At 37.6% G+C, this 20,831-nt stretch overlaps 1 protein-coding gene across 22 annotated transcripts in view; it reads right to left on the bottom strand.

Annotated features, from left to right (window-relative positions):
• MIA2 (MIA SH3 domain ER export factor 2) overlaps positions 1–20,831 on the bottom strand; it is a 121,385-nt gene that overhangs the window by 23,588 nt on the left and 76,966 nt on the right. For 11 of the 22 annotated variants that reach the window (XM_054239890.2, XM_009005975.5, XM_009005976.5 and 8 more), the window contains 4 exons: positions 19,159–19,226; positions 17,852–17,934; positions 16,106–16,234; positions 10,225–10,383 (listed from right to left, as the gene is read on the bottom strand). In XM_054239890.2, the coding sequence (XP_054095865.2) occupies positions 10,225–10,383; positions 16,106–16,234; positions 17,852–17,934; positions 19,159–19,226 (439 nt within the window). Of the gene's footprint in view, positions 1–10,224; positions 10,384–11,540; positions 11,637–16,105; positions 16,235–17,851; positions 17,935–19,158; positions 19,227–20,831 lie in introns of all 22 variants that reach the window. The other 11 variants (XM_009005973.5, XM_054239894.2, XM_078334821.1 and 8 more) reach the window with 2 other exon arrangements.

Below are 20,831 nucleotides of genomic sequence, written 5' to 3'. Positions count from 1 at the left end.
AAAGGGACTCAAGAAGGAAGCCAGACCAGAGATTCCTGGGCAGAAAAGCACCATTAATCTTAACGCTGCTGTTTTAGTTGGTGCAGGGAGTTGCTCAGATTCCGGCGCTGGGAATCAACAAGTTGGACGTCCACTCAGAGACCTAATTTGAAAGTCGGTAATTACAAAGACGATAAATTGACAATGATGGGAAGAAACCAGTGTAAAAAGGCTGAGAATACCCAAAATCAGAAAACCTCTCTCTCTACAGGGGATCACAGTTTCTCATCAACAAGGGAACAAGGCCTGACGGAGAACGAGTGTGTTCCATTAACAGAATTAGGCTTCAGAAGGTGGATAATAAGAAACTTCTGTGAGTTAACAGAACATGTTCTAGCCCGATGTAAAGAAACGAAGAACCTTGAAAAAAAGGTTTGACGAAATCCTAAGGAGAACAGACAATTTAGAGAGGAATATAAGTGAATTAATGGGGAACTGAAGAATACAATACGAGAACTCCACGAAGTATGCACAGGTTTTAACTGTCGAATTGATCAAGCAGAAGAAAGGATATCAGAGGTGGAAGGCCAACTTAATGAAATGAAATGAGAAGACAAGATTGGAGAAGAAAGAGTAAAAAGGAATGAGCAAAGTCTCCAAGAAATATGGGACTATGTGAAAAGACCTAATTTACGTTTGATAAGTATACCTGAATGCCATGAAGAGAATGAATCCAAGCTGGAAAATATTCTTCAGGATGTTATCCAGGAAAACTTTCCTAACCTAGTAAGGCAGGACAATACTCAACTCCAGGTAATAAAGAGAACACCACAAAGATATTCCTCAAGTAGAGCAACCCCAAGACACATAATCATTAGATTCAGCAGGGTTGAAATAAAGGAGAAAATTCTAAGGGCAGCTACAGAGAAAGGTCAGGTTACCCATAAAGGGAAGCCTATCAGACTCACAGCAGATCTCTCAGCAGAAACCCTACAAACTAGAAGAGAGTGGGAGTCAATATTCAATATCCTCAAAGAAAATATTTTCAACCCAGAATCTCACATCCAGCCAAACTAAGCTTCATAAATGAAGGAAAAATTAAATTTTTCACAAACAAGCAAGCACTCAGAGATTTCATCACCACCAGGCCTGCTTTACAAGTAAAAAGGAATGAGCAAAGTCTCCAAGAAATATGGGACTATGTGAAAAGACCTAATTTACATTTGATAAGTATACCTGAATGTCACGAAGAGAATGAATCCAAGCTGGAAAATATTCTTTTTTCTGTGTGTACTGCAAGAAGCACTACACACAGAAAGGAACAACCAGTATCAGTCATCCCTAAAACTTACCAAAAGGTAAAGAATATCTCCATAATGAAGAATCTATATCAACTAATGGGCAAAATAGCCAGCGAGCATTAAACGACAATATTAAACTCACAAATATCAATATTAATCCTAAATTTAAATGGATTAAATGCTCCAGTCAAAGACACAGACAGGCAAATTGAATAAAAAGTCAAAACCCATCAGTATGCTGTATCCAGATCCATCTCATAAGCAAGGACACACAAAGACTCAAAACAAAGGGCTGGCGGAAGACTTACCAATCAAACGGAGAGAAAAAAAAAAATCAGGAGTTGTAACTTTCCTCTCTGACAAAATAGACTTTAATAGTAACAAAGACTAAAAGAAACAAAGAAGGACATTACATAATGGTAAAAGGATCAATGCAACAACAGGAGTCAATGATCATAAATATATATGTACCCAATATAGGAGGACCCAGATACATAAGACAAGTTCTTAATGACTTATAAAGAAACTTGAACTCCCCCACAATAGTAACAGGAGACTTTGACACCACATTGTTAATATTCGACCGATGAACAAGATAGAAAATTAACAGGGACATCTATGATTTGAACTCAGACCTGGAACAAGTAAACTGAGTGAATATTTATAGAATTCTTCACCCCAGGTCCACAGAACATAGATTTTTCTCAGTAACACATTACACCTATTTTTGAAAGTGACCACATAACTGGAAGTAAATCACTCTTCAGTATTTGCATAGCATTTCACAGACTTAAATGAAATATTGGTTGGCTGTTTGTTTGTTATTTTCTTCCCTTATTCCTTCCTGTCTCTGCTGTTAAGCACAATTATTGGCATAAAAGAGGTTTTTAATACCATTTTTAGATTGCTTTCCAGCCTGGGCAACAGAGCAAGACTCCTGTTCTCTCTCCCCCTTTCTTTCTCTTTTTTTTAAAAAAATAATAGTAATAATAATAATTAAAAGTTAATTAAAGCCCTCAGTTTACAAACTTCTACATCAGAACTGGTGACCTTATTTCACATCTCATCACAGGTTTATGACAACGTTACTGTTTGCAATTTCATCACAAGTTTATGACAAAGTTACTATTTGTTTGCAATTTTAGGAAATTTAGTGCAAATAAACATAAAACTGACCTTAATCTGAGAAATCAGATGCTGTGGTGCTTGTCAACAGTATCAGGTTATAGTTCAATTCAAAAGTACCAAATGGGTAGCTATCACATAAGAACAAATCTTACCACATTCTCTTCTGCAATATATACTCTCAGCTTAAAGCCCCAATTTTCTTTTATAAAAGGGAATTAAACAGCAGAAATACAACAAAAGAAAAAAAAAAAGGAACCAAATGGTAATTTTAGACCTAAAAATACATCTAAAATAAAACTTTCACTAGATAAGCTTAATAGTAGAATGGAGATGGAAAAGCAAACACTCAGGAAACCTGAAGATAGATCAAAAGAAATTGTTGATTCCCAGGCAAGATGGCCAAATAGGAATAGCTTCAGTCTGCAGCTCCCATTGAGACCCAATGCAGAAGGCTGGTGATTTCCAACTCAGGTACCTGGTTCATCTCACTGGGACTCGTTCAACAATGGGTACAGCCCATAGAAGATGAACAGAAGCAGGGTGGGGCATCACCTCACCAATGAAGTTCAAAGGGTTGGGAAACTCCCTCCCCTAGCCAAGGGAAGCCATGAGGGACTGTGCCATGCAGGATGGTGCTATCTGGCCCATGTACCATGCTCTTCTCACAGTCTTTGCAACCCACAGACCAGGAGATCCCTTCGAGTGGCTACAGGACAAGGGCCCAGGGTTTAAAGCAAAAACCTGGGTGGGTGGTCGTTTGGGCAGACATTGAGCTAGCTGCAGGAGGTTGTTTTTTTCTTCCATACCCCAAGGCGCCTGGAACAACAGAAAGGCAGAACCGTTCACTCCCGGAAAGAGGGCTGAGGCCAGGGAGCCAAGTGGTCTTGCTCAGCAGATCCCACCCCCACAGAGCCCAGCAAGCTAAGATCCACTGGCTTAAAATCTCCCCTAGCAAACTCCAGCAGACCTGCAGAAGAGGGGCCTGTTAGAAGAAAACTAACGAACATGAAGCAATAGCATCTACATCAACAAAAAGGATGACCATGAAATAACTCCATCTGAAGGTCACTGACAGTAAACGGCAAAGGTAAATAAATCTACACATTACATAATGACAACGGGATCAATGCAACAAGAAGAGCTAACTATTCCAAATATATATGCACCCAGTAAGGAGCACCCAGATTCATAAAGCAAGTTCTTAGAGACCTACAAAGAGACTTAAACCCTCCACACAATAACAGTGAGGGACTTTAACACTCCATCGTCAATATTAGACAGATCAATGAGATATAAAATTAACAAGGATATTCAGGACTTGAACTCAGCTCTGGACCAAGGGGACCTAAAAGACATCTACACAACTCTCTACCTCAAATCGACAGAATATACATTCTTCTCAGAACCACACAGCACTTATTCTAAAACCGACCACATAATTGAAAGTAAAACACTCCTCAGCAAATGCAAAAGAACAGAAATTGTAACAGTCTTTCAGACCACAGTGCAATAAAATTAGAACTCAGGATTAAGAAACTCACTCAAAACTGCACAACTACATGGAAACTGAACAACCTGCTCCTGAATGACTACTAGGTTAAAAATGAAATTAAGGTAGAAATAAAGATGTTCTTTGAAACCAAGCAGAACAAATATACAACATACCAGAATCTCTGGGACATATCTAAATCAGTGTTAAGAGGGAAATTCACAGCACTAAAATGCACACAGGAGAACGTGGGAAAGATCTAAAATCGACACCCTAACATCACAGTTAAAAGAACTAGAGAAGCAAGAGAAAATAAATTCAAAAGCTAGCAGAAGGTAAGAAATAACTAAGATCAGGGAAGAACTGAAGGAGATAAAGATACAGAAAAACCTTTCAAAAAAAAAAATCTATGAATCCAGGAGGTGGCATTTTGAAAAAATTAACAAAATAGACCACTAGCAGACTAAAAGAAGGAAAGAGAGAATAAGCAAATAGACACAATAAAAAATGATGAAGGGGAGATCACCACTGATTCCACAGAAATACAAACTACCATTGGAGGATACTATAAGCACTTCCACGCCAATAAACTACAAAATCCAGAAGAAATGGATAAATTCCTGAACACATACACCCTCCCAAGAGAAAGCCAGGAAGAAGTCGAATCCCTGAATAGACCAATAACAATTTCTGAAACTGAAGCAGTAATTAATAGCCTACCAACGAAAAAAAGCCCAGGACCAGAAGGTTTCACAGCCGAATTCTACCAAAGGTACAAAGAGGAGCTGGTACCATTCCTTGTGAAACTATTCCAAATAATATAAAAAGAGGGACTCTTCCCTAACTCATTTCGTGAGGCCAGCATCATCCGATTGCAAAACCTGGCAGAGACACAACAAAAAAGAAAATTTCAGACCAATATCCTGATGAACATCGATGCAAAAATCCTCGATAAAATACTGGCAAACTGAATCCAGCAGCACATTAAAAAGCTTATCTACCACAATCAAGTTGGCTTCATCCCTGGGATGCAAGGCTGGCTTGACATATGCAAATAAATAAACATAATCCATCATAAACAGAACCGATGACAAAAACCACATGATTATCTCCAGAGATGCAGAACAGCCTTTGACAAAATTCAACACCCACTCATGCTAAAAACATTCAATAAACTAGGTATTGATGGAACATATCTCAAAATAACAAGAGCTATTTATGACAAACTCACAACCAATATCATACTGAACGGGCAAAAACTGGAAGCATTACCTTTGAAAACTGGCACACTGCCTTCTCTCACCACTCCTATTCAACATAGGATTGGAAGTTCTGGCCAGGGCAATCAGGCAAGAGAAAGAAATAAAGGGGATTTGAATAGAAAGACAGGAAGTCAAATTATCTCTGTTTGCAGATTACATGACTGTATATTTAGCAAACCCGATCATCTCAGGCCAAAAACTCCTTAAGCTGATAAGCAATTTCAGCAAAGTCTCAGGATACAAAATCAATGTGCAAAAATCACAAATATTCCCATATACCAATAATAGACAAACAGAGAGCCAAATCATGAATGAACTCCCATTCACAATGGCTACAAAGAGGAAAAAAAAAAAACCCTAGGAATACAACTTGCAAGGGATGTGAAGGACCTCTTCAATGAGAAATACAAACCACTGCTAAAGGAAATAAGAGAGGACACAAACAAATGGAAAAACATTCCATGCTCATGGATAGGAAGAATCAATATTGTGAAAATATCCATACTGCCAAAAGTAATTTAAAGATTCATTGCTATCCCCATCAAGCTACCATTAACTTTCTTCACAGAATCAGAAAAAACTACTTTAAGTTTCACATGGAACCAAAAAAGAGCCCAAATAGCCAAGACAATCCTAAGCAAAAAGAACAAAGCTGGAAGCATCACACTACCTGACTTCAAACAACACTACAATGCTAGTGACAAAAACAGCATGGTACTGGTACCAAAACAGATACACAGACCAATAGAACAGAACAGAGGCCTCAGAAATAATGCCACAAACCTACAACCATCTGATCTTTGACAAACCTGACAAATACAAGCAATGGGGAAAGGATTCCCTGTTTAATAAATGGTGTTGGGAAAACTGGCTAGCCACATGCAGAAAACTGAAACTGGATCCCTTCCTTATGCCACATGCAGAAAACTGAAACTGGACTCCTTCCTTACACCTTATACTTATATAAAAATTAACTCCAGATGGATTAAAGATGTAAATGTAAGACCTAAAACCATAAAAACACTAGAAGAAAACCTAGGTAATACCATTCAAGACATAGGCATAGGGAAAGACTTCATGACTAAAACACCAAAAGCAATTGCAACAAAAGCCAAAATTGACAAATGGGATATAATTAAATTAAAGAGCTTGTGCACAGCAAAAGAAACTATCATTTGAGTGAACTGGTAACCTACAAAATGGGAGAGAAATCTTTTGCATCTATCCATTTGACAAAGGGCTAATACCCAGAATCTACAAGGAACTTAAACACAGTTACAAGAAACAAACGAACGACACCATCGAAAAATGGGCAAAGGATCTGAACAGACACTTTTCAAAAGAAGACATTTATGCAGCAAACAAACATATGAAAAAATGCTCATCATCACTGGTCATTAGAGAAATGCAAATCAAAACCACAATGAGATACCACCTCACAGCAGTTAGGATGGCAATCATTAAAAAGTCAGGAAACAACAGATGCTGGAGAGGATGTGGAGAAACAGGAACACTATTACACTGTTGGTGGGAGTGTAAATTAGTTCAACCATTGTGGAAGACAGTGTGGGGCTTCCTCAAGGATCTAGAAATAGAAATACCATTTGACCCAGCAATCCCATTACTGGGTATATACCCAAAGGATTATAAATCATTCTATTATAAAGACACATGCACACATATGTTTATTATGGCACTATTCACAATAACAAAGATCTGGAACCAACCCAAATGCCCACCAATGTTAGACTGGACTGGGAAAATGTGGCACATATATACCATGGAATACTATGTAGCCATAAAAAAGGATGAGTTCATGTCCTTTTCAGGGACATGGATGAAGCTGGAAACCATCATTCTCAGCAAACTAACACAATAACAGAAAATCAAACACCGCATGTTCTCACTCACAAGTTGGGAGTTGAATGGTAAGAACATGGACACGGGGAGGGGAACATCACACACCAGGGCCTGTTGGGAGGCAGAGGGCAAAGGAGAGAGGTAGCATTAGGCGAAATACCTAATGTAGATGTTGCAGCTATTAAAACAGCAGTAATTATCGTATTTCAAAATATTCTCCTGTGACTCTTCTGGTAAATATATTTATTTTGGTAAGATAAAATGCTTGGGAGAGGATCCAAGATGGCCAATCACTAACATCTCGGGATTGCAGCTCTCAGTGGAAGCGCAGAGAACTAGAAGACGCCACACTTTCAGACAAATTCTGGTCGCTCACGGAGCAGAAGAACCCCAGTGGAGGAGTCACACGGGTCGCCAGCGCGACTCTTGTGGCCAGCGCAGTGGTTTTGCCGGCACCTCAGCGCGGCAGCTCTCGGAGCAGAGTAAACAGGGCTGGCTCCCCTTCCGACCGAGGTTTGGAGGACCCACACGGGTCCCCACCAGGACTCCTGAGGCCGGCGCAGCAGCTGTGACAGCACCTCAGCGCAGCAGTTCTCAACGCAGAGTAAACGTGACTGGCTCCCCTTCTGACCAAGGTTTGGAGCCCCAGGAAGGCAGAGTCGCCTATTACGGACACAAGAAGGAAGCCAGACAGGAGAATCCTGGGCAGAAAAGCACCATCAGTCTTAACACCGCTGTTCTGGCCCTGGGAACTAACAACTTGGACATCCACTCAAGAGACCTAATCTGAAAGTTGGTAATTTCAAAGACGACAGGAGGATAAATTTAAAATGATGGGAAGAAACCAGCGTAAAAAGGCTGAGAATACTCAAAACCAGAACGCCTCTCCCTCTAAAGATGATCACAGTTCCACATCAACAATGGAACAAGGCTTGATGGAGAACGAGCTCATCCCAATAACAGAATCACACTTCAGGGAATGGGTAATAAGAAACTTCTGTGAGTTAAAAGAACATGTTGTAGCCCAGCGTAAAGAAACTAAGAACTTTGAAAAAAAGGTTTGATGAAATCCTATTGAGAATAGACAACTTAGAGAGGAATGTAAGTGAATTAAAGGAACTAAAGAATACAATACAGGAACTCTGAAAAGTATGCACAGGTTTAAACACTCGAATTGTTCAAGCAGAAGAAAGGATATCAGAAGTTAAAGTCCAACTTAATGAAATAAAACATGACGACAAGAATAGAGAAAAAAGGATAAAAAGGAATGAGCAAAGTCTCCAAGAAATGTGAAACTATGTGAAAAGTCCAAATTTACGTTTGATAGGTGTACCTGAATGCGACGGTGAGAATGAATCCAAGCTGGAAAATATCCTTCAGGATATTATTCAGGAAAATTTTCCTAAACTAGCAAAGCAGGTCAATATTCAACCCCAGGTAATACAGAGAACACCACAAAGATATTCTTCAAGCAGAGCAACCCCAAGGCACATAATCGTTAGATTCACCAGGGTTGAAACGAAGGAGAAAATTCTAAGGGCAGCCAGAGAGAAAGGTCAGGTTACCCACAAAGGCAAGCCTATCAGACTTACAGCAGATCTCTCAGCAGAAACTCTACAAGCCAGAAGAGAGTGGGGGCCAATATTCAACATCCTCAAAGAACAGAACCTTCAGCCCAGAATTTCATATCCAGCCAAACTAAGCTTCACAACTGAAGGAAAAATAAAATCTTTTATGAACAAGCAAGTACTCAGAGATTTTATTACCACCAGGCCTGCTTTATAAGAGCTTCTGAAAGAAGGATTACACACAGAAAGAAACAACCAGTATTAGCCTTCTAAAAATATACCAAAAAGTAAAGAACACCAACATAAAGAAGAATTTACATCAACAAATGGATAAAACAGCCAGTTAACATCAAATGGCAGTAACCCTAAATTTAAATCGACTAAATCCCCCAATCAAAATACACAAAACCCAACGGCATGTTACATCCAATCCTGTTTCACATGCAAGGATACACAAAGACTCAAAACAAAGGGATGGAGAAAGATTTACCAACCAAATGGAGAGCAAAAATAAATAAATAAATAAATAAAAAGCAGGAGTTGCAATTCTCGTATCGGATAAAATAGATTTTAAAGGAACAAAGATACAGTGGTAAAAGGATCAATGCAACAACAAGAGCTAACAATCCTAACACCCAGATACATAGAGACTTAGATTCAATGAGATAGAAAATTAATAAGGATATCAAGGACTCGAACTCAGATCCGGAACAAGTAAACTTAATAAATATTTATAGAGCTTTCCACTTCAAAAACACAAAATATAATTCTTATCAATACCACATCACACCTACTCATAGGTTTAAATGAAACATTGATTGGCCATTATTAATACCCATTTTTTTCAGAATAAAGCAATATTTCCGTTCACCCTGCCTCTTTCTCTTCCTCTTTCTTCCTCTCCTTTACTCATTTTTTTTTCTTTCCTTCTCACAAAAAAAAGAAAAAAAAAAAAATCAACTTGTGAACCTCTAGATCCAGGTCGGCAATGTCTCTCTCATTGCTTGATTTCCTTCCTTCCCTTCCCTCCCTTCCTTCCCTCCCTCCCTCCCTCCCTCCTTCCCTCCCCCCTTCCTCCCTTCCTTCCTTCCTTCATCCCTTCCTTCCTCCCTCACTTCCTGCCTTCCTCTTTTCCTCCCAAAAAAAAAAAAAAGAAAAAGATAAAATGCTTGGTGAAAAAGACAATTACAAAAGACGGTTAATGGTACAACTGCACAGAGTGATTAAAGAATTTGAATAGCTAAGTGTATAAATATATATTTTTAAAACTCTAAAAGATATATACCTACAACTAAATTCTAAGAAGGACATGCTGAGGTGACAAAAGGGATTTTTCACTTCTTTACACATTTCTGCATTGTTTGGATTTTCTAAAATAAACATGCATTATCTCTATAAGCAACAAAAACAATAAAAACATTCCATTTAGGGAGAAAAACTGCTTTCTAAACAATTAAATCATTCTCAAATCATTCAATTTAGATTCATTCTGTTTAGATTATTTATCATTGCTCTCAAAATGTACCATGGTTTTTCTTGAGAGACAGCACATATATACCCCTCTCTTCTTTCATTCCTGTGTGTTTCACATCCCAGCTGTCTTTCAAAAAGAAATAATAACTATTGCCTTTACATACCTGGTGGAGGAAACATCAACCTACGGTCCTGTTCCCATGGAGGTGACAGGGACCCAGTGTCAGAAGGAGCCCTATGAGGATCAGTTAACCTATCACAGCTTGATTCTCCTCTTTCGTTGGTAATCTGATGGTCCAGAGGATTCCCCGGGCCTCTTGGGCCTAATTAAAGAAAAAAATACACAAATTTGTTTCATCTCAAAAAGTCTTATATACTTGTTTTACACAAAAAATCAGTGGTTAAATCATAAATTATAAATATGAAATCTGAAAAGTAAGGGTGTAGATAGTAAATTGCTATAATGATTCCTATGCCAGATGTAGCAGGATAATTATAAAGTGATTATAATGAATGATTAAATAAAAAATATATGAAATAATATATTAAAATAAATGAATATAAAATACAATGATTTTTTAAAATAAATGATTTTCTTGCTTAAACTAATATTACAATAATCCAAATGAGCATGATTTCTTTAAAACAGTCATCTTAGCAGTTATGTATCTATTCTAGTAATTTTCCTACTATTTAAAGTATTTTTCAGAAAAACTCTTTTGGAAATGCACTCAGATTAACTTAAGAGCAATGCAGGCCGGGCCCGGTGGCTCACACCTGTAATCCCAGCACTTTGGGAGGCCTAGGCAGGCAGATCACAAGGCCAAGAGATCGAGACCATTCTGGCCAACTTGATGAATCCCCGTCTCTACTAAAAATACAAAAATTAGTTAGGTGTGTGTGCACACACCTGTATTCCCAGCTACTCGGGAGGCTGAGGCAGAAGAAATGCCTGAACCCAGAAGGTGGAGGTTGCAGTGAGCCAAGATCAGGCCACTGTACTCCAGCCTGGCAACAGAGCAAGACTCCATATTTTAAAAATAAATAAATAAATAAATAAATAAATAGCACCATGCAAAAAAATGCATCTCAATATTAAAACATGACTCTCCACTTCTGCCCAAATTCAATGAGTAGTATTAAGAGTCAATGAGAAAATAAGAAACACTTCTGCCCAAAAATGATTCTAACTAGCCTGTTTTAAAACATTATATACAACAGATAAATTGGCTCTATATGGCTTCACATTCAAAAGTAGAATTCATAAGTTCTGAAGACAAGTCTATAACAATAGTTTCAAAAAAACCAGCACTGTTGAAATAATCACTTTAAATGAGCTAACATTCCTTTGGATAAGAAAATCTGGTATGCTTACATTTATAAAGGGGTGAGTAATTTTAAAGTCCCCTTCTTATGACCACAGAAAAGACAGTACCTTAATTTAAAACCCATATTCAGGGCCAGGCACAGTGGCTTATACCTGTAATCACAGCACTTTGGGAGGTTGAGGAGGACTGATCATCCGAGGTCAGGAGTTCGAGACCAGCCTGGCCAACATGGTGAAACCCCATCTCTACTAAAAGTACAAAAATTAGGCAAGCATGGTGGCAGGTGCCTATAATCCCAGCTACTAGGGAAGCTGAGGCAGGATAATCACTTGAACTCAGGAGGAGGAGGAGGCTGCAGTGAACCGAGATTGTGCCACTGCACTCCCGCCTGGGTGACAGAGTGAGACTCCATCTCAAAAAAAAAAAAACAAATAAAACCCATATTCAATTAAAATGGAAAAGACAAATATAAAAAATGTTTTAACATTCATAACATACATTAATACCTCATTTATCTGTCATCGAGGGGGAAAAGGGGCCTTCCCAAAATTATATTGTCCAGGAAACAAAAGCTTATTATTCTCAAGAACAGCAAGGCAGGGTCTCACTGTTTCCCAGACTGGAGTACAGAGGTGCGATTCTCAGCTTACTGCAACCTCCATCTCCTAGACTCAAGCAATCCTCCCACCTCAGCCCTACAAGCAGCTGGGACAACAGGCATGTGTAACCACACTTTGCTAATTGTTGTATTTTCTGTAGATACAGGGTTTTGCCATGTTATCCAGGCTGGTCTCGAACTCCTGGGCTCAAGCAATCCCCATCACCTTGGCCTCCCATATTACTGGGATTATAGGTGTAAGCCACTGCACCCTGAAAACAATTTTTTTTTCAATAAAAGTCCAAGGGTCAGGCATGGTGGCTCATGCCTATAATCCCAGCACTTTGGGAGGCCAAGGCAGGTGGATCACAAGGGTCAGGAGGTCGAGACCATCCTGGCCAACATGGTGAAACCCCGTCTCTACTAAAAACACAAAAAAGTTGGCTGGGCGTGGTGGTGCACATCTGTAGTCCCAGCTACTCGGGAGGCTGAGGCAGGAGAATTGTTTGAACCCAGGAGGCAGAGACTGCAGTGAGCCGAGATCGCGCCACTGCACTACAGCCTGGGTGACAGTGCGAGACTCTGTCTCAAAAAAAAAAAGGCTAACTAAAATGGCCGGGCGCAGTGGCTCATGGCTGTAATCCCAGCACTTTCAGAGGCCGAGGTGGGCGGATCACCTTAAGTCAAGAGTTCAAAACGACCCTGGCCAACATGGTGAAACCCATCACTACTGAAAATACAAAAATTAACTGGGTGTAGTGGCACGCGCCTGTAATTCCAGCTACTCAGAAAGCTGAGGCACAGGAATCGCTGGAACCCAGGAAGTAGGGGGTTGCAATGCACAGAGATCACACCACTGCACTCCAGCCTGGACGACAGATAAGACTATCTCAAGAATAAGTAAATAATAAAAAAGAAGTCTGGGCCAGGCGCAGTGGCTCAGACCTGTAATCCCAGCACTTTGGGAGGCTGAGGTGGGCAGATCACGAGGTCAAGAGATCAAGACCATCCTGGCCAACATGGTGAAACGCTGTCTCTACTAAAAATACAAAAATTAGCTGGGCATGGTCCTGTGGTCCTGAGGGGGAAGAATCACTTGAACCCAGGAGGCAGAGGCTGCAGTGAGCCGAGATTGCGCCACTGCACTCCAGCCTGGTGACAGAGCAAGACTCGTCTCAAAAAAAAAGTCTAACTAAAATGCTTACTCCATTTCAGTACTTCCTTTAAGAGAAGAAACCAAAATTAATTTTAACTTCTCTTGGTAACTTGTACAAATCAGCATAAGCATTCATGTTTAATATACAGTAATGTTTAAAAAAAATTTTCCATCTACTCCCTTTAGTAGAATCAGATCAACTGGTTTTTAAATCAGGAAGTAAACTACCATTTTTCCTTATGGGTATACATTCTATTAAATTCCCCAAATCTTTCCTTCTAGCTTCTTCATCCTAATAATTAGCTCATTAGAAGAAGGCTGGGAAAACAGAAAATATGCAAGCATCAGTCAGGCTGAGTTCATCTGGAATGAAGCACAGAGATTTAAAGGAGACATTCAACGCCTTTCCCTCCTGATTGTTTACTTCCAGAAGACCAGAGCTACAGGCCAAGTGACTACCCAGTGAAAATTACAAACCTGAAAATACTACTGATTAAAGTTTTCTATTCAAATCAAAAGTTACATACAATGTGCTCTAAAAAGAAATTGTTCTATTTATACTCAATATTATTCAAATGTATCACTCATCCAAACTTCAAATTAAAAAGATAGTAAAAGTAAGAAAAACAATGGGTACTCTCCATCCTCCTTTGGTGGATCATAGAAACTTTTAGTTCAAATCAACTCTGTAAGAACCAATGACAACTTACCTAGAACTTCTGTAGCTTTTTAAACAAATAGTAAAACACCCTTGTAGATAATCTAAACACATTTTATATCTTTAAATTGAATAGGAGAGGAGATAGAAGAGGAGAAATCAAAGGTAAATTTTAATCATTTCAAATATTCAATTGACTACAAGCAATCCTTGACTTAGTGATTCGATTTCCAGTGATTCATATTTGCAGTTTAGCCAATTACGCCCTTATTTCTAGGGCACTGTTTTTTTTTTCACACTGCTAGCTCCTACTCATTTGTGATGTGTGAAATTTTAAAAATAATGCTAATTAATGAAACAAGATAAAACCAAATAGAAAGCAACAAAACTATATGGTAAGCACTATTATATGTGGCAGGTTTCAATTATATTTATGTTGGTGTGCAATATAACATACTATAAAATGCTTTTCTTGGTGTGAGTCAAGGTGAAAAATGGAGGGGTGAGGATGGACTTAGGGAACTAAGTCCTAAGCTTGCAGCAGACATGTCAAAATCAGTCCCTTTCCTCAAGTGCTTAATGCAAAGCCTCCCTTAGGCTGTAAGTATCAGTCTACAGGGTAGTCCCTTTCCCTAGGAGCTTCCAGTTCAAAAGCAACACAAGCAAAGGCTCTGAAGGGACCCCAAGCTGTGGCCCAATCTACAGGGGTGACTGGGAGGTAGACGAGAACAGTTCTAAGTGTAGCAAAATGAGGCTGGAGAAAGAGGATACAAACAATATATGGGCAAAGGCAGAATATCTCATGACGATAGAGTAGAAAGTTGATTTTTCTCATATTCTTTGAAAACCATTTCAAAGGAAGAGTTCCAAAAGTATTTGGAATAACGACAGCTTCAACTAACAAGTACAGAGACTTCCTGAGATACTATTTAGATGAGTAATAGCCAACTGAGTATACGAATTTTGATTTGTGGGATTTAATTTGTTGTTTTTATTTAGATTTATTACTTTATGTTCCTACCTCAAATTCAATCTGTTAAAATCACTGATAAAAAGAGTGAGAATGCTTCACTGGTGAAGAAGGTAATCAGCTCTTATAAAACGCAGACTTGGAACGGAAAATGTAAGACTTTTGATTTTGGAATAAATAGGGCTCTATATCTCTCAATTTTGCCACAAGTTAACAGAAAACTTTAAAACAACTTGACAAAGTAAGTATGGTGGGAGATCAAAAAAGGAAAACTCCAGGTACACAGGAGTTTTCAAAGGTACTAGGGCCTTTTATAACACCAGGGTAATGTTGATGAGATAAATGCAGAATAGCTAATGCTTAGGCCTGAGGTAGCTACAGAAATTCTCAACAACACATAAGGGGTTGACAACAGACAATCCTGGCTGGTTTCACAATGTATTAACAAATGATTTAGACCACAGTAGAGGTTCCCATCAAAAATCTGCCTATAAGAAGAGCACTACTGGTTTCCTTAAGTCTATAAAAAGATTCTTTCACTTTCTGATTTTCTGCAATAAAAAGCTCATGATACTAATGCAAAATTTTTTTAATTCCAAATTTTAATGTTTCATCAGAATACAGTTTTATGGTGGCTCACACCTGTAGTCCCAGCACTTTGGAAGGCTGAGGAGGGTGGATCACCTGAGGTCAGGAATTAAGAGACCAGCCTGGTCAGCCAAGGTAGCAAAACCCATTTCCACTAAAAATACAAAAAAAAAATTAGCCAGACACGGTGGCATGTTCCTGTAATCCCAGCTACTTGGGAGACTTAAGCAGGAGAACTGTTTGAACCTGGGAGGTGGAGGTTGCAGTGAGCCGAACTCGCACCACTGCACTCCAGCCTGGGCAACAAGAGTAAAAACTCCATCTCAAAAAATACATATATACACACACACACATATATATATATATATATTATATATACACATATATATTATATATGTATATATATGCAATTTTATGCTAGGTTATACTGTTATTGTATTTTATGTAGTCTTAAAAATTTTATATTACATCATGTAATATATTGTTTTAAGAAGTCAAAAATATGGTTTAAAAAGATACATATCAAATCCTTGATCAAAATGTAATCTAATATAGCACTGTTTCTAAGAGAAAAATATATTAAAATTAGATGTCATAGAGCTCCTTTTTCAAATAAAAGTTATTTCCAATAAGTGCAAGGAATGCCTATATTTTCCAAATGTTTACAGATAATTTTTAACGTATGGTGAAATGAAAATATAAAGTAAGGAAGAAATCTAGAGTAATAAAGATGTTTAAACAATATACCTCTTCCTCCTCCCCCTGGAAGCAAAGGTGAGAGTCTGAGTGGACCCTCCAACAAAGTTGGAGGAGAGAGAAAAGCTCTCGTTTCAGATGAAGGCCGACCCAATGGTGAGGGACCATATGGGGAATGCTCTGGAATAATTAAAACAGCATATTTAAATTCATAGTTTCACTTAGCTACACTATAGAGTTAGAATCCTATTTCAATAATTACCATCAGGTCATCATATTGCCAATTTAAGTTTATTCCATGTCCCGAACATATCCTTTGATTTTGCTAATATAGAACAGAATTAAATATGAAGCCTGGTGTTTTCAATATTTGTCTACCAAATAGACACTTTAACCAATAAAAACATCAACCTATTGGGAATTAATACACTTAATCATTTATATTAAGCAAAGGATACTGGAGATATGTTTTAGAGTTACAGGATGATATAGGGAGCATACAGGTTGATTTTTTTGTTTTCACTAGGAGTAAAAACATCCAGACATTTCAGCTGGTGAAAACTGCAACACAGAAGTACTCAGTTTAAATCAGGACCAGATAGGCTGTATTGAGCCATGAATTGTTTGAATAATACTCAGATTATGAAAAGAAGAAAAATGCATAAAATACTCTGAAGCTAGACCACAAATTACTTTTGATTCATTACCAGTAAAAAGTCCATTTATCAAATAAATCACTTTGTGATATATATAGCCAAGACATCTACCACTTTACAAACTTCACCACTCTCAAATAATAGTTTTGTTTCCAAGGTCAATAATCAAAAACAAAATACAAACAAACTTAAAAAACAACAAAATAACATTTTTAAAACATGTTAAATTTCAAACATTGGTGTAGCTGGTATTCAAACCAGCTACAAGAAAAGATCAAAGCATTATTTACCCTCCCTGAAACTTTTGTGTTAGATTCAAACAAACAAACAACTATCCTTCTGTATACTTCACCCCAAACCAATCTTTGTTACTACCTAAAATTCTTAATAATCTCATATTTTTTTAATGTAGAAACAGACTTTCGTTTTATTGAAATTTTACTCTCAAGTGATTTTTATAACTTTCCAAAGATTATTAAAATGGGATTGTACCTATATATAGATTTATTTTCACTACCTCAGAAGCTTAATTCCAATTCAACCGAAATTGTTATGAAAAAATTTAAACTGTTTGCAAAAGTCTGAGAGTACTGCAGACCCTAACTTAACAATAGACAGAAATGTTAAATATGTCTAACAAATAATTGGTCCTCAGTTGAAGGTAATTAAAGCAATCAAAACTCAGACTGAGGTTTTCCCACCTTTTTAATTAATACTTTTAAATAATTAAAAACTATTTTTTAATTATTTAGCAAGCAAATTTCAAAGTATAGTTAATAGGTAAACAGTCACAATGCTGTTCCATATAAGCACTCCTTATTCATTCACTCTCCCGGAAAATTGTTAATGAGTACCTTAGCATATGCCAAGCACCTGGCTTTTCAAGGAGCTCAAGGTACTAAATATATATCATTTTACAAAATCCTACTGAGCAACGAAAGCAACAATGATTTTCATTATTGCTCGGGAAACAAAACCTGGAAACTTGGGAGTCTCTGAGAGAGCTTAGACTAGAACCTTGGTTCCAAAATCTAAAATATTTATATAAATAACAGGATTAACTTACACTAATAGAAACTATATGTGCTAAATATATATGTAAAATGTGCATTTTAAATGAGGGGTAAAAAAAAAAGACTACCTCTGCCAAATGCTGTATTTGGAACATCAAGAGCGTAAGGATCTTTTTCTAAAAGTTCAAATTTAAACTCTGTTTCAGTTAATCTGCAAATAAAGAACAAACATCTCTAAGTTATTCATCCAAGAGAAGCACCTATATTTCAAGAAAAATGCCACTACCAAGTACAAGCTACTCTTCACTATCTTAATATCTGCACAGAATAAACAGATCCTCTAAAATTATTCTGACCAAAACACCGTTATCTCCCACTGCTTATTAACCGGAGTAACCAGTTTCTTGCTGCCCTAGGGATAGTGATGTTTTGTGGAGCCTTAGAATTGTTTTGTTTCTTCTTCAAAACTAGACTACCATGAGTACTATATCACAAAACCAAATTTTTGAGATACAAGAGTCTTCCAAGGTCAACCAGTTCAAGTCTGTCATTTTACAACTAAGGAAACTGAGACTAGGAGTTTAAATAATTTATTCACAATGAAAGTGACAGAATTAAGACACAGGTCCTGGCTCTGAGTCATGTATGCTTTCCATTGTAATGTGATTCATATAATTCCAGTTATAACACTGGAAATCCCATTAATTTGTCCTACTATCTTACTCGTAAACTTTTTATCCTACAAATGTGATATTTTAAAAGAATCTAGTTCTTGATTTCTAGTTCTTAATCATCAGATCTGAAATAAAACACTTAATAATTTGATTTTAATTTCTGTGACTAGAAAAGACAGGCAAGAGGACTAAAAACTAATATTGGATAATGTTAATACTACATTTTGGCAAGAAATTTAACGCTCTAAGAAGACTGTTACCATCTTCATAGAAAAACGTTTATTCTTCCCTGGTATTGTACACTGTAGACATTTATTCTACCTTTCATTTTATTATTGTAGAACAATGTCACCCAATACTACAAACCAGGAAATTAGAGAAATTAATGAATATTATCCTATCTACTTAGGCATTAAGAGATGTTGATATTCTGGGCATTGTTACAGCAAAGAGATTCATCCTTTCTCTTTCCAACCATTTTTACCTGCCTCCAACTACACTGGTTTAAAAAATTTTTTAGTTATACTTTTTACAGAAGAATCTTTGAACAGTTTCCCCCAAGTGCCACTTCAGTGACCTAAGACAAGTACTTCAACAAACAAACAAAAACTAGTCATTCCTAGTAAAACTAAAAGATATTTCACAAGATATGCTGGATTCACTGCAAGTTTTCTTATTTAACCTTATAAAAGTATTACCTAATGAATGAAATAACAGTAAGAATAATAGCTAATTTAAAGTGTTCCCACTAAGATACTTACTTTTGTCTGTTGTGAGCATTTTCTTTCCTTAAATCATTGAGGTTTCTTTCAGCAGTTCGAGCTGCCAACTTCAAGAAAATAACACATTTTAAAAATACATTTATATAAACTTAAAAAATAATCAGAAATATGTCAATGTAAATATTCATTAATTTAAAAAAATGAATATCACAACAATGACATACAAATCATCATCACTTAAGTAAGAAAAAGACTTAGACTCTGAAAGATCGGAATTTCAATATCTACTCTTATCTCTAGTCATACGACCTTAGGCTGTTTTCCTCATCTATAAATTTGGGATTATAATACCTACTTTAAAGAGTTACTGAGTAGACTGAACAAGTAATGTATGTAAAAGGCCTTTAAGTACAGTGCCTAGAACACAAGAGATTTTAATAAACATCCTATCTTTTTGTTATTATAGTTGAGACTTTATTATCCCCCTACCCTCTCTAAAGTCGATAGTTTGTCCTTGTCCCCATCCACCCTGGGGTCAAACATTCAGAGCCTCGTAGACTCTAAACTCAGTCAGTCTGGGTTCTGATTGGGCGATTAGTTCCTTGAACACTTTTTCCCTGAATAACAAGTTAAACTCTGTTACCATGTGACTTTTCAGAAACTAATATTAGCCTCTCCTATTAACTGTCTTCTGCCCAGACGCCAGCTGCCCCAGTGAGTAGCTCAGCTCTGGAGTGCCTGACAAGCTACTGCTCAGTGTCACTTTCATTCCTTTTATCAATCTCAATTCAGCTAAAAATATAACTTGTCTGTGGAGCTTCTCCCAGGCGACCTTCCTGATATATAATTATTTAGCCTGTGGTTCCGTGGGTTTTCCTGCCTGCCCGCCCCTGTACTCTAGAGCACATGAGGACAGTTATTTCCTAGGTATCATCTGGCTGTCCCAGATCTGTATATCCAACTGCTTAATGGTCTCTTTGTAGTCTCCATCCATGTTGTCTGAGATAACCTTTATCTACCTTAGGAGATCTCGCTAAATATACAGGGGTGAGGGGGGAATATGGAATTGTTACCTCTGGGCCTCAGTATATTCCCTTCTTGGCCATTGTTGTTTGTGGTTTTTATTCTGATCTTTACAAATCAGTGCCTCTGTAAGATCTGTAAGATGTTCCTGCTGCCCTTCCAGAAAACAGCCTGATTATGATCCTACCCTGAGACTGTGTGTGGACCTCTCCATCTTTAAAGAGTAATCTACATCTAAGTATTTTACAAGTGGCAAGGAGTGGTTAACTAAATTTATCTCCAAGCCCAGCTTAATTTAGTAACAAATTTTCATTTGAACCCTCAATACCAAAGCACACAGAATCTTAGAACTGAGGAGGACCTAGACATTCAACGTACCTAATCCTCACCCTAGGCTGGAATAGCCACTCCAACATGTCTAAGAAACATCTACCAAGCTTCAATATAACAATAATAAAAGCAACAGTTAACATTCACTGAATGTATGCCATGTGTCAGGCACTTAGAAATCACCTTACATGAATTTAATCACCACAGTCACCCTATGATATAGGTACTATTGATATATCTGTCTTATAGATAAGAAAACTGATGACAGGTGATGAAGCCAGGACACCAGCCAAGACAGCCTAATTCCAGACTCCATGTATCCACCCACTGTGCAAACTGCCTACTGTTGAGGACTGCTA

Source organism: Callithrix jacchus, chromosome 8, assembly GCF_049354715.1.
Source record: "Callithrix jacchus isolate 240 chromosome 8, calJac240_pri, whole genome shotgun sequence".
NCBI lineage: Eukaryota > Metazoa > Chordata > Mammalia > Primates > Cebidae > Callithrix > Callithrix jacchus.
The sequence above is the reverse complement of the archived record's forward strand: the minus strand, read 5'-3'. Positions and strand labels throughout refer to the sequence as shown.